Source organism: Fusarium tjaetaba (genome assembly GCF_013396195.1).
Source record: "Fusarium tjaetaba strain NRRL 66243 chromosome Unknown NRRL66243_c0000204, whole genome shotgun sequence".
NCBI lineage: Eukaryota > Fungi > Ascomycota > Sordariomycetes > Hypocreales > Nectriaceae > Fusarium > Fusarium tjaetaba.
In genome coordinates, this window is record NW_023501400.1 from 47,480 (window position 1) to 59,226 (window position 11,747).

The following is an 11,747-nucleotide window of genomic DNA, read 5'->3' on the forward strand; positions in this document are numbered from 1 at the left end:
GCTGAACGGAGCTGACAGGATGTCAAAACATACGTGCCGAAAGAGGTACGTATATGCCCGCTTCGTTCTCGTTCTCAAGCCCTCATCATTCAGAGGTCGCCTTTCCAGAACAATGGTTGTCCCTTATTTCGCTTCAAGTTTTTGGGTGGATGCTAGCCCTCAATGAGAAGATTTGAGTCGGTTTCGCCCTGTGCATGAAGCTATCGTCGATAAGGCAAGAGCCCAGTACTATCCCCGCCAAGTCATGGACCCTTGAATGAGGCTTGAAGGATCGTTCTAGATTCTCTGCGCGCATAAATAAATAACCTACTCAATACAGGGAATACGATCCTCTTCTCATATCTTTCTTGCTCATATGCTCGCAGCAAACGAGCTGGAGTTCAGATACTTCGACACCACCACATTGCATGAACTGAGAGTAAAGAGATTTAATTGGTACATCATGTATTATTTCTCGCCGTTTTCCATGCAAATCTGCTGCGACCAAAGTCATCATTCCGTTGATGACATAGACAAACATCCTCCAACATGACGGAACGGCAATTGAAGAAGATACGCCCGCTTGGTAGACATTGTCTCCTACCTCCATCCAAAAGCTACTGACGGAGAGCTTAGGCAAACTAGAACAACTCTCAGCAGTCGCCCATCACATAGACTTCTTCACAAATACTGGTCTTTCTGCACACTACGCACCAACCCAGACCTTGCCTGGTCTCGATCTGAAAGAGGCCGTCTACGGTGCCTTATTACAAGTCCTCGCCCAACATCCGGTTCTGTTCGCGATCCCTGTGTTATCTGAGGGAGAGGAACCGTATTGGGGGCGACTGGCCTCAATAGATCTCGAGAAAGTTGTGACCTTCGTCGACCGAAGGCAGCCTTGTTTGGCCGGAGATCAAACTGATGACGAGCTCGATTCACTGCTTGAGCGCCAACACAACACAAACTTCAAGACTGAATACGGCACTATACCTGTCTGGAGACTGGTAATACTCAAAGATCATGGTTTGAGGAATGGATTCACGGCCTCATTCATTGCCCACCATTCGATGACTGATGGGACTGGCCTTCAGATTTTCCATGATTCGTTCCAGAGAGCTCTCTGTGACAATGCGTCCAACTCCACAGAACAAACAGTTGATCGGGTTGTATTCTCAAACGATGGATCGATAGCTCCATCACTCGAGGAGCTTCACCCTCTACCGTTCCCAACAAGCGCAACGGCATCTAATGCCGCGCAGCTAGATGAGTGGAGGGGCGCCCCCATTGCACTGCCGTGCAATACACGTTACAAATCACTGTCGCTTCCATCAGATATCATGGAGCGTTTTGTGCAAGACTGCAAGAAGCACAGGGTGGCACCAACAGCGGCTCTTCCATCTCTTGTCGCCAGGTTGCTGTACGACAACCTGCCATCGACTGCAGAGGCTCTTACGTGCAATCTTCCAGTGAGCTTGAGATCAGACCTACCACCAAAGCTGGTCGAGGGAGTCATAGGTAACTTCATCGATGCCTTCAAAGTCCAGCTCGTTCGCTCCGATTTGGACCAGGCTAAAGATGACTCAAGTACCGGCGCTTTCGGGATCTGGAATCATGCCAAGAAGATCCAACAAGCTACTAGAAAGTATTTCGCGAATGCCTCGCCTTCCGGAGAGCCATATGCAAATGTCGCTGCGCTCAAACTTATCCCGGATATCGGCGCAGCCTTGTCCGGTTCAATTAGCCATCCTCGTGGGGAATCTTTTGAGGTCTCAAACCTAGGGACCTTTTCAGAGGCTAAGAACCCAAAGGGGGGTGCCAAACCACCATGGCACCGAGGAAAAGTATTATTGAGCCGATGCGCATATGCTGGAGGAGCTCCGTTGGTGGTTTGCGTATTGAACAATGAGGAGTATGTTGGGTTTGGCTTTACATGGCAGGATGGTTCGATTGAGGAGAGCATTGTCCAGGCTGTGATCGATGGCGTCAGAACATACTTCAACACTGGGAGGTAGTCCCCACAGTAATAGGGGGGACCGAAAGGTACCAGCGATCTCAACTGCCGTGATACCGTCATTTCAGGCATAATGCTTGTGCGTAGTCAATTGACGTTAAATCGTGGCTTTGCTGTCAGGCGTCAAAGGCGAATAAGATTTAGCGGCCATGGCGCTAACCCCTCAGAGGGCCATCCCACTGTAACATGCGATCTTGATGCACCGCTGCAGGCGAGCTATGTCATTGACCTTTCAGCTATCCTACCTTACTTGCTCGTACACATACATTCAAGGCTGTCGATTATCACAATTTTGAACTGTATCTATTACTTACCTTAGTATACAAATATTAAGCTCTGTGATATGCAGAGAGATTGATCTGTTGTCTTGATGGCCTGGTCCTTCATAGTAACTCTTCTATAGATCCAATCTCACTCACCTCGGTAGTCTCGGCTACAGAACAACACCTCCTCATTCGCTTCATCCCACCGGCCATGGCATAATATCATTACGATTGCTTACAATATCAGTGTGCGCGTACCTCTATGTCTGAATCGGCCATGCAAACCTTATCAGGTCATACTAAGCCAGGGTCTTTAAGGCGATGCTCGCTGAGAACCCGGCCCGTGTCCAATGGGAATCACACGCTATTCGGGGCTCCGAAATAAGGTTGGCGGACATGATTCCCTCTTGAGCGTCCTTTTGAATGCGTTCCTGAAACGGCCATCCAAGGGATGAAACAAAACCTTCGATTTCGGTAATTGAGCGCGGGATTCGGCTGCAAGAACAAGCAGGTTTCCCACTGCCAATGCTTGGAATCATTAGTGGCACGTTCTGTTCTGGGATAGATTGTAATGACACCTTCTGAATCAGTCCTGATCAGGTAGTCGCTGAAACTCGAAGGGTATAAGATCGTCTTCGTCCCATCGATTCTCTTACAGGTACAGTTTGATCAGCTAAGTTATCTCCTTAGTAAATACAAACATTCATTCATTGTCATTCATTTTGATCATGCCTAAATTTCAGGCGCTCACCTTGGCAGCTCTCAGCTGCCTGCATGCGACAACTGCATCAGCCTACCCACGTCAGGATGGCAGTTTGCGCACAGAATACGATTATATCATTGTTGGTGCAGGTGCTTCAGGCCTCACTGTAGCCAACCGCCTTTCGGAGGATCCTGGTGCGTTCTGCCGTTGCATCGGCCCTCCATGTTTGCTGACGCCCCAACAGCTGTGACTGTCCTCGTGATTGAAGCTGGTGATTTGTAAGAGATCTGAAGTTTTTTGTCAGGAGTAAAATACTGACAGCTATGCAGCGATAAGAATGAAGACATCGTGACAATCCCAGGCCTCGCTGGTGGTGCTGTCGGCACAAAGTACGACTGGAATCTCACCTATCCTTCCACTACTTCTCTCAATGGGCGCAACGTCTCAATTCCTTTGGGCAAGGTTGTTGGAGGCTCGACCAAGCTTAACCGCATGGTCTATGATCGTGGTTCCAAGGCAGACTACGATCGCTGGGCTGAGTTGGGTAATAGTGATTGGCAGTGGGATACACTGCTTCCTTACTTCAAAAAGGTTGGCGATAGTTGGCAAAGTCACGAGATCAGAACTAACTTCTACCGCAGAATGAGAAGTTCACTGGACCAAATGCCGATATCAAGAAGGAGTATGGCATCACCACGGACCCTTCTGCGCATGGCTCTTCGGGCTTCATTCACACCAGCTACTCGCCTTTCTTCTGGCCCACGACGAGTAAGTGCATCTTGTTCGTGTACAACTCTTCAAGCGCACAAATACTAACAAAGTCCAGAGAATCTTGTCAAGGCCACTAGGGAGCTTGACATCAGCGTCGCTTACGACCAAGCCAATGGCGGCGCAATTGGAGGATACTTCTGCCCTCACAACCTCAACCCCAAGACCGTTGTTCGCTCCTCTGCACAGGACTACTACAGTGCCGTCTCTCAGCGCAAGAACCTCCAGCTTCTTCCAGGCAACCAAGTTACTCGCATTCTCACTAGTAAGAACGGAAGTTCCGTGAAGGCTACTGGTGTCGAGGTAAGAGGTGCCCTTCGAGAGTAGTGTTCATAACTAACCATCTTCCTGCAGTTTGCAAAGAACAAGAGCAGCGCCAAGAACACCGTCAAGGCGAAGAAGGAGGTCATCCTTGCGGCTGGAGCCATTCACACTCCTCAGATCCTGCAGGTCTCTGGTATTGGTGACTCGGCTCTTCTCTCCAGCATTGACGTCCCTGTCGTTGTTGATCTCCCCGCTGTTGGTCAGAACTTCCACGATCACGTTTTGCTCGCTGTTGTGGGCACAGGCAAGTCAAGCGCTTTTATTAAACGACTATCAGAAGCTAAATTGTGGTTAGTCAATGCTCCTATCCAAACCGGCAACCTTACTGGCAACGCCACTTTCGCTGCTCAGGCGCGCGCTGAATACGACCAGCAAAAGAAGGGACCTTATTCTTCACCCACTGGTGACTTCCTTCTCTTCCTCCCTCTTTCCAACGCCACAAGCTCCGCCTCGGATATTCACAAGCAGGCCGCTAGCCAGGACGGTTCCAAGTTCCTCCCCTCAGGTACACCCGCCGAGGTCGTCAAGGGCTACAAGAAGCAGCAAAAGGTCCTCAACGACAAGCTTCTTGATACCAAGTCAGCCATTCTGGAGGTTATCTGGGCCGATGGAACTTCAGTCCTTGGTCTCCAGCACCCCTACTCTCGAGGCTCTGTCAAGGCCAAGTCTTCCAACATCTTCGACTCTCCCGATGCCAACCCCGAGTTCCTCAAGAACCCTCTCGATATCGCCATTCTCACCGAGGGTGTCAAGTTTGTTCGAAAGCTGTCTGGTGCACCCTCAATCAAGTCCCTGAACCCCTTCGAGATTGTGCCAGGAGCCAACGTCACAAGTGACAGTGACATCGAACAGTTCATCCGCAACAGCGCATCAACTCTGTTCCATCCCGCAGGCTCTTGCAAGCTTGGTAGCCGCAGTGATGGTGGTGTAGTTGATGAGAAGCTCAGAGTCTACGGCATTAAGGGTCTTCGTATCGTCGATGCCAGTGTCATTCCTTTGCTTCCTGCCACGCATACAATGACGACTGTTTATGCTGTTGCTGAGAAGGTAAGCTATCTATCACTATTTCCAGTATATATCTAACGCAAATAGGCTGCCGACTTGATCAAGCGTGGTTAAGGCATTTTGGTATGCAGAAAGCCCAGATGGCCAGGAAACGAGAGTGTACGACGCGTGTTTTTTACCTTGTAGATATTGATTTACCACTCAGTGCATAGAGGCTCAGTAATGTCATGGAGATGTTTCTGCTCGAAGGATTGCAATTGTGACTGAAATTAAACACTGCCCTCCTGCTTGTAGTCGCTTCTCTATCTTTCTATTCGCTGGAGCACCAGCGTGCCGACTCTACACGATGCACTATGCAGATCAAATGTCCTCTTGGCAGCTATAAAGGCATTCACTCGCTTTAAATCTTGCTTACAGGACTTTGGCGACGCGTAGTCAGTTGCGAATTTGACGGTAAACAAGTTTCACAGCATATTCCAAGAGGCGGTGTTTCAACAAAACGTCATATCAATACGACCCCTCAATGGCGATGCTGTCTTATTCGCTCCTGATATCGTCTGCTCGATTTGGGGTCTTAGCGTGTGACCACGGTTAGCCACGTCAACGCCGGCAGCAACGGATAAGCTCTTTTAAGTCAATTCAGCCAGCCACGTGAGAGGCTCGATGATGCTGACAATATTTATCTGAGGGGTAATTTGATGAATCAAACATCGTGACCTCAATTTCGCTCAAGCCTCCGTTCTATCAGTAGCCAGTCAACATGGACGTCTTTGCGACTCTACCGCCAGAGCTTATCGCGCCGATACTCAGCAATTTACCCGACGTCAGAAGCTTATACAGTGTTGCCAAGGCATCGCCGCATATCTTTCACTTCCTCAACGGGACGTTGGGAGCCGAAGTTCTTGATAACGTCCTCGACGCATCAGCTCATAATCTGGCGACAACACCATGGATCCCGCACGTACTGCGCCTCGTGGCCCTCATCAGGCATTCTTCCGCGACAAACCCGCCAGCTCGGAACCTCACCACCTTCATCACAAAGTTCATCATGCCGACCTCATTTCAGAATGCCCAAGGAGACCGCGTCCCAGATATTCAATCGAGTCCGCCATCTTGTATCCCACGCATTCGTCTTGCCCATGTGATGCGAGGCGACAGTTTTATTACGCCGAGAGAAATGCTGTTCCTCTTCCGGAAGATCAAGTTGCTTGCAGGAGAGGCCTTTGATTTCTTTCATGAAAGAATTGAAGCGACCGAGCCGCAGCATCTGACCGACAAGTGCTACCATCTTGGTACGCTTCCTTGGAATCGACGACCTGATGGCCAACTATGGGGACAGCCATACAAGCTCGATACGGGTGGCGAGGCGTCCTGGTATGAAATGCAGAGAATCACCCTTGGCTTTTGGTGTCTCCAGATGTGCTACGAACTCAGCAATGCTGCTTCTGAAAAGCGACTGAACTGGTCAGCCCCTGATATCGAGGCCATCCGTGACATGGGATCCGGTGAGACGTGCCTGTCGGGACTTCGGAAATCAAGTCTATGGATCGCCCGAGAGCCATTATGGGCTGCTTTGCTATACGTCCGACATTTGGAAGGTCGCTCAGATGAAAGTTCTTGTGTTGGTGATACTGATGTTGTGAATAAGGGTCTGAGTGTTTTCTTCAACACGGGCTTCAAACCAGTGGAGGGAAACCATCTGCAACTCCCCAATCCAAAGAAAAGTGCAAGCTTCGCATGGCCCGCGGTTATCCTGAAGCCACCCCCGTTCCCTTGTGTTGACCCAGACGATGCCTTTACTTATCACTGCCACAAAGTTCTAGTTGGATGTAAGGGTTTGAGATGGGCTGGACCGCTGTTATGCCCCAGAGGCACTCCCAGATTGAGTGAAGGTTTGCTATTTCGGCCATTCAGGAGTTTGGGCTTTGGTATCTGGGATGATGAACGATTAGTGACGATGGAAATGCTTGATGACCCCCAGAACAAGAGACCGAGGAGGTTTCACGTCTGGTGTCAAGACCAGGTTTTCACTTGGACAAGTCTGTTGAGTAGCGAGGAGAAAGAGGAATTGAGGGTGTACCAAGAGGCCTTGCAGTTAAGGGAGGAACAGGAATTCGGTGAGTTGATTGTTGGTGCGAACTAGGATGATATTTCTCTTTGGACAGGACTGTCGGAACCAACCCGAGGCGCATTAATTGAGCGCGTTTGGCATTGAATTTTGTATAATAATAGTAATGAAATTTAAGATGTCTCTTTTTGTTTATGAAAAGGTTTTTAACATGCAACAAGACGAAAGTAAAGTCTGTTGCAGGGAATCGAACCCTAAGTTTTCTCTGTCGAGGAAGTTGTTTCTTGGACATGAAAAATGCGAACGGAAGCCAAGGTATCCAAGCACATCCGAAACAATGCAAAGTCAACGTAGCCGGATATCTGTCAAGATTGACATTGTACCAGGCTTTGATTGATTGAATGTTTGGCAAAAACGGTGTTGTAGTTTGAGTTTGTGCCAAAAAAGCCATCCACTATCACGACAATGTCTTAGCGTGTCCCATCCAGAGAGAAGAGGGTCAAAAGGCACAACGACCGACCTGGATTAGGCATGGATCATTGAAATTCCGACAGCACTCATCACCAACTAACTCTCGTCAACCTTCAATCGAGAGTAGATCCAAAGCTTGTACAACCGCCACCCTAAGAACAACATATATAGAAGCAAAGATTGCCATCCTATCATATTCCTGCATCTTATTCGCTACACTATCCTCTTGAACGATATAATCTTGAGTCTTGGAAGCATTCTGTCCTACAATGACCGTCTTTAACATCGACGAGGAGGACAACCTCAACCACATGCGCCGCGGCGATCTGTACTACGCCTTCACGCCCGATTTGGTAGCAGCCCGTAGACGCTGCAGGCAAGCTGTCACCCGACTCAACGCAGCCGAGGACCCAACACGCCGCGAGATGGCCGAATTCTGGAGACAGTGAGTCCGACTCTCACGAAAGACTCGCCCATCGTGACTCACATAAGCTCAGGATAACGAACGACGACCGCCCTTTACCTCCGCCAGCGGCCACAGAAGATGAGGAGGACAACGTGTTGCACGAGTATCCCTGGATCGAAGCCCCCATCAGGATCGACTACGGCACGAATATCAAAGTAGGAAGCAATGTTTTTATCAACTTCAACTGCACAATACTTGATACATGCCAAGTAACCATCGGCTCGAGGACGTTGATCGGGCCAAACGTTTCATTCTTCTCCGGTACGCATCCTCTGGATCCTGAGCTGCGTAACGGCACAAATGGACCAGAACTCGGCGGTACAATCACTGTAGGTGAAGACTGTTGGATTGCGGGCAACGTGACCATTCTTCCGGGTATCACAATCGGTGCTGGTTCCACGATTGGTGCGGGAAGTGTTGTCACAAAGGTTTGTTGCACTTGCCCTTCGTTCCTTGTGTTACGGTATCTGACATTTCCCCAGGACGTACCGCCTTACCATGTGGTTGCTGGAAACCCTGCCAAAATCATTCGTAAGCTTGAAAGGAATCCCAACGGAAAGCAAGAAGTGTAGATCGAGGTCTTGGGTGGCCTGGAGTATGATTATCAATGTAGCAGTTCTCTCCAAGTCCTAGGATTCTCCAGTCAACAGAGCATTGAGTTTTCACTCAGGCGGCGATAGTATTCAAGCTTAAGTACGGATTATGTAAAGGTTGAAGTCTATATGCATTATAGTATCCTGTAGCTACGGCACTATGTCTCTTATGGATCCAGTAACGCAACTCACCTCTGCGGCTGCGACGCGAACCACGCAGCGCGATTCGCCACTACGTCAAAGCCAAAGACTTCACATATGCAAGCAACGATGGGAAATCATTTAATGGTGTGATCCGAGTGTATTGCTATGAATTGTTTTCTTCACGAAACCCATATACGCTGCAGCGCTTTGCAGCAGTCGTCAGACTTGTGCGTTCTCCCGTGTCCATCGTGCCAACCGAGAAGGAATCATAAAACTCAGCCGTCCTCAATCAAGAAAATACCGAGACTTAGTCTCTCCATCCACCACCGCCGCTGCCACGACCGTAGCCACCACCACCTCCGTAGCCGCCGCCGCCGCCGCCGTAGCCTCCACGGCCACCACCGCGACCACCACCCTGGTTGGCCTCGCTGACGCGGATCTGGCGACCCTCGAACCTGAAGTCATTGCGTTAGAACCATGTCCGTATTGTATGCGGTGTTGCGGCGTGTGAACTCACTCCTGCTCATTCAGAGCGTTGATGGCAGCGGTAGCGTCGTCCTGGTTGCTGAAGGTGACGAATCCGAAGCCCCTTGATCGGCCAGTCTCACGGTCGGTCATGACAATCTAGAAATATCGTATCAGCATCGTGAAATTCGAGGGGCGCGCGCGCGGGGAACGGAGGAGTGCTTACGGCGTCAGTGACCTCACCAAATTCGCTGAACTTGGCGCGGAGAGTGTCGCTGGTTGTGGCCCAGGCGAGGCCGCTGGAGACGTCAAATTAGCTGAAATCCATCGTAATGAATACTCGCGACTTACCCGACGAAAAGTTTGGACATGATGAGGGACTAGTGATTTCGACGCGAAAATAGTGACGATTTGAAGAAATATGCAATTGTCAGACGGCGCGGTGCGTTATATAGCCCTCAAGCCACAGATTTCCCCTCTTTCTTTTCCAGCCGCCCACGTGACTGGGGTAGACTAATGCAGCAGGCGCCGCCTGAGCTCACACTCCAAAAACAGTTGCCTACCTAATTATCATGACGTAGTGTCTCAGCCTCCCTATCATCGATTAGGCTTAGCTTATCTTGTAGCTGCCTTGATTAATTGTTTTCTTTTGGGCATCGTGATTATTTCATTTTCTCTACGTAGAAGTGCATCTTTGCATCTTGCTCAAATCTTCTGTGGCCTGCTCAAATCGCGACGCTCTTAACTCTACTGTTAAAATGCTAACAGATCTTAACTCTCGGATCGAGGCAGCAGAGATTGCAGTGGGGACCTCTCCCTTGAGCTACCAAGATCGACGGAGCTGTGCAGCCACCAGCCAATCAGAATGTGCCACTTTGAAAAAGGGTCCTGGAGCCCTCACCGATGTGGCTAGTGATGGAGGGGCTTTGGAGGGGCTTAGGAGGGGCAAAAAGGGTCCAGCGCTAATCTGCAAACACTTCGCCACTAACTATCAGGGTGCAAAAAAAACCCTGACCTGGGCTAGTGGGCGTGTACTCGCGATACGCACTCTCGATACCCTAGACCATGATATTCGACAGAGCTGGCGCAGCACCTGATGATGTGAGAATTGTCTGAAGATTGCGCAATATTTGAGTCTGCAACTAAATATTCTACCGCCGGTTGAAACTTTAATTTACCTCAAGGCAATGCGGTAGGGACTGTATTTAAGAACGATTCCAAAAATACACAACAGCTTGGCTGATTTCCATTATTCACCGAACTCGCCAAGCATGGACAAATGCGCACATCACAGAAGCCCACTGAAATCAGCATCCTTATAATCAACATCGCGATCAGGCCAAGCACCAAGCTTACTCAAAAGGTCAACAAAACCACCTTCACCGCCCCAGTAATGCTTCATGAAGTTCGTCATCATATCTGTACCATTGAGGAGCGCACCGCTTGTCCACAGTTTTCCGTCTCTGACCCAGCGTTTGGTGACCCAGTTGACCTCTGGGGCTTGCTTTCGGACAGTCTCGAGCACAACAATCGGACCAGTTGCTGTTTTGCCGTTCAAAATACCGGCCTGAAGAGGAATGAGGACACCGCCACAAATGGAGAGGAAAGCAGAGCATTCATCGTAGGCTTTGCGAACAAAGGCAAGCTCGGCTTCGTTGGGGGTGTAGCGAGCAGTGTTTGCGCCCATGAGAGCGATATCCAGCGGAGGGCAAGTATCGAAAGAGTCCTTTCCGAATCAGTACAACGACACGAGGTCGAATTGTGAGGTGAACATACCGTAGCCACAAGCCTGATACCACTTGTCAGGATACAGGGAGAACCAGTCCCCTTCTCATGAACCCAGTGAAACTCCATGTCCATTGTCTCCGATTCGAGCTTGGCAGGCGCCACGCCTTCAAAGCTACTCTTCCATGCTTTCTTGGAGAGTCCGTACAAGAAATCAATGGGAGCAACGTCGAGAATCTCGGTCTCGCTGGAAATATGTAAGCAAGTGCTCGTCGAGGGAGTTGGTCCTGCTCACTCACCTGTTCATGAGGATGACTCCGATGTGAATGGTTCTGTTGGGCTTGGCGAGGTCGAAGGGGACGGACATATTGATTGTTTTCGAGACGGAAGTTGTGATGAATGGAAGAGCGATTGTTGTTGCATTTCGTCTTGATCCATAGCGAGCTCACTCTTATAGATATCTATTCCATTCAGTTCCCGACCTACGTCGGTCTTGCTGAGATTTATGACCCGGGACATGGATCAAAGCCCGTTGCAAATCAGTGATGTAAAGAGCTCCTCGACTGACATCCGAGATACATGATACGAACATTGTGTTTTCTTGAGAAGAGGGCGTTTCACTATTTGTTCCTTCGCCTCGCCATTGGTCAAGAACACCGTTGTTGTTTTGATAAAATGGGTCTAGCCTGTTGATATATGCTAACCTCCGAGTGCATTCGGCTCTTACAATCCGCCACGCGGTTGCTACCTTCACACAAGTCA

The 11,747-nt window shown here is 49.6% G+C and overlaps 6 protein-coding genes across 6 annotated transcripts; 4 read left to right on the plus strand and 2 right to left on the minus strand.

The window, feature by feature from the left end:
- Positions 1-528: 528 nt before the first annotated feature.
- FTJAE_9124 (uncharacterized protein) lies at positions 529-1,991 on the plus strand (the record flags this gene model as incomplete). The annotated part of the gene is made up of 2 exons (XM_037356013.1): positions 529-565; positions 616-1,991. 2 exons carry the CDS (start codon positions 529-531, stop codon positions 1,989-1,991), a joined length of 1,413 nt encoding a protein of 470 aa, XP_037203805.1.
- Positions 1,992-2,981: 990 nt separating this feature from the next.
- Positions 2,982-5,167, plus strand: FTJAE_9125 (alcohol oxidase; the record flags this gene model as incomplete). The annotated part of the gene is made up of 7 exons (XM_037356014.1): positions 2,982-3,150; positions 3,201-3,234; positions 3,286-3,547; positions 3,598-3,724; positions 3,783-4,027; positions 4,079-5,095; positions 5,141-5,167. The coding sequence occupies 7 exons, from the start codon at positions 2,982-2,984 to the stop codon at positions 5,165-5,167; spliced, it is 1,881 nt and encodes a 626-aa protein (XP_037203806.1).
- A 646-nt stretch (positions 5,168-5,813) lies between these two features.
- Positions 5,814-7,196, plus strand: FTJAE_9126 (uncharacterized protein; the record flags this gene model as incomplete). The annotated part of the gene is made up of 1 exon (XM_037356015.1): positions 5,814-7,196. One exon carries the CDS (start codon positions 5,814-5,816, stop codon positions 7,194-7,196), a length of 1,383 nt encoding a protein of 460 aa, XP_037203807.1.
- Positions 7,197-7,861: 665 nt separating this feature from the next.
- Positions 7,862-8,630, plus strand: FTJAE_9127 (acetyltransferase; the record flags this gene model as incomplete). The annotated part of the gene is made up of 3 exons (XM_037356016.1): positions 7,862-8,037; positions 8,090-8,486; positions 8,541-8,630. The coding sequence occupies 3 exons, from the start codon at positions 7,862-7,864 to the stop codon at positions 8,628-8,630; spliced, it is 663 nt and encodes a 220-aa protein (XP_037203808.1).
- A 472-nt stretch (positions 8,631-9,102) lies between these two features.
- FTJAE_9128 (RNA-binding domain protein) lies at positions 9,103-9,631 on the minus strand (the record flags this gene model as incomplete). The annotated part of the gene is made up of 4 exons (XM_037356017.1): positions 9,103-9,250; positions 9,313-9,419; positions 9,487-9,559; positions 9,612-9,631. The coding sequence occupies 4 exons, from the start codon at positions 9,629-9,631 to the stop codon at positions 9,103-9,105; spliced, it is 348 nt and encodes a 115-aa protein (XP_037203809.1).
- A 917-nt stretch (positions 9,632-10,548) lies between these two features.
- On the minus strand, positions 10,549-11,352 carry FTJAE_9129 (uncharacterized protein; the record flags this gene model as incomplete). Its single annotated transcript, XM_037356018.1, has 3 exons — positions 10,549-10,986; positions 11,037-11,232; positions 11,285-11,352. 3 exons carry the CDS (start codon positions 11,350-11,352, stop codon positions 10,549-10,551), a joined length of 702 nt encoding a protein of 233 aa, XP_037203810.1.
- Positions 11,353-11,747: the final 395 nt, after the last annotated feature.